Source organism: Seriola lalandi, unplaced genomic scaffold (genome assembly GCF_002814215.2).
Source record: "Seriola lalandi dorsalis isolate HSWRI2012SDOR001 ecotype SW California unplaced genomic scaffold, Sedor1 jcf7180002005897, whole genome shotgun sequence".
Lineage (NCBI taxonomy): Eukaryota > Metazoa > Chordata > Actinopteri > Carangiformes > Carangidae > Seriola > Seriola lalandi.
The window spans coordinates 1-1,286 of record NW_019476550.1 but is presented as its reverse complement, the minus strand read 5'-3'; the positions used below and the strand labels follow the sequence as shown (position 1 = coordinate 1,286).

The window sequence follows — 1,286 nt, the reverse complement described above, 5'->3', positions numbered from 1 at the left end:
ACACACACACACACACACACACAGTAACATCACTCTGACTACATCACCATGGTTACTGCGGAGTCGTGCTGGTCCCACAGGAACACAGTCTGGACCTGGACCAGCTGCTGGGCCCGGGTCTTTATAAGGAGCAGTATCGGGCTGATATGATTCGCTGGGGAGAAACTCGACGACGACAGGACCCCGGATTCTTCTGTCGCCTAGCAACGAAAGGGGCATGGCAACCAGTCTGGGTTGGTCACGCAGAAATTCTTCTTCTTCACTTTTTTTTAATCATCATCTTTCTTCTTCTTCTTCTTCTCGACACTTTGTCATATTCTATCCACAAAGTTTTGGTGGGAACACATGCCAGCTGTGTCCCCACATCCTGCTCTCTGATTGGTCAGGTGGTGAGTGATGCTCTGCTCTTATTGGTCAGGTGGTGAGTGACGCACGGAGGCTGACGGACCTTCAGTGGTTCTGGTCGGAGTTCCCTCGACAGACTCAAAGTGTCAGAGTTCAAAGTTCAGAAGAAACCAGGAAACAGAGGGGGTGGAGCTTCACTGCAGGTGAGATGTGAGATCACAGTAAGACTTGTGATCCAGATATTACCTGTCTGACTGTTTACCTGTCTGACTGTTTACCTGTCTGTCTCTCAGGTGTGGATGATGCTGAGTCAGAGTGTGGGTTGGACAGCGGGGTTGAATTTGATTGGATAATCACTAATGAGGCCGCCGCCCCCTCGTTAGACAAGCAGCTGCAACCAATCCTCAAGCTGGCTGAGGAAGCAGCTTCATCACCGATCAGTGACAGCTGATCAATAGCCTAATATTATTGATGAATGATGATGTTCAGGTCTGAGGAGCTCCTCAGTGTTTCCTCTGCTGTGCAGGTCAACAGGTTCTCAGATAAAGGTGTGACACCTGTTCAGTTTCACGTCAGTGAGGCAGTGACATCATTCCGTCTCGTTTCTGTGTTTGTCGTTAAAGCTGATGGAGCTGCTGCCTTTGTGCCTTCGAGCAGCAGACTGTGTGCTGGTTCATCAGGACTGACTCTACATATTAACTACAGGCCGTCAGTGTTGTTGTGTACCAACAGGAAATGATGTCAGTTAAACACAAACTTTGTCAAATAAAAGTCACAGTAAAAGACGAGTGAGTTTGTTCTGATGAATGTTTGTGTGTCGGAAATAAAAAGTTTAATAAAATCATTAAATAATTAGTTTTGTTTTTTTCAGTTCAATTGTGGGTTTAAAGTGATCGACATTTACAGTTTAGTACAGTTTGAGGTACTTTAAATTATCTGTT

The 1,286-nt window shown here is 46.0% G+C and overlaps 1 protein-coding gene across 1 annotated transcript; it reads left to right on the top strand.

Moving 5' to 3' along the window:
- The first annotated feature begins 6 nt into the window (after positions 1-6).
- Positions 7-1,133, top strand: LOC111670549 (phosphomevalonate kinase-like). Its single transcript, XM_023427305.2, has 3 exons — positions 7-233; positions 419-548; positions 639-1,133. Exons 1-3 carry the CDS (start codon positions 147-149, stop codon positions 794-796), a joined length of 375 nt encoding a protein of 124 aa, XP_023283073.1. The 5' UTR covers positions 7-146; the 3' UTR covers positions 797-1,133.
- The last annotated feature ends 153 nt before the right edge of the window (positions 1,134-1,286 follow it).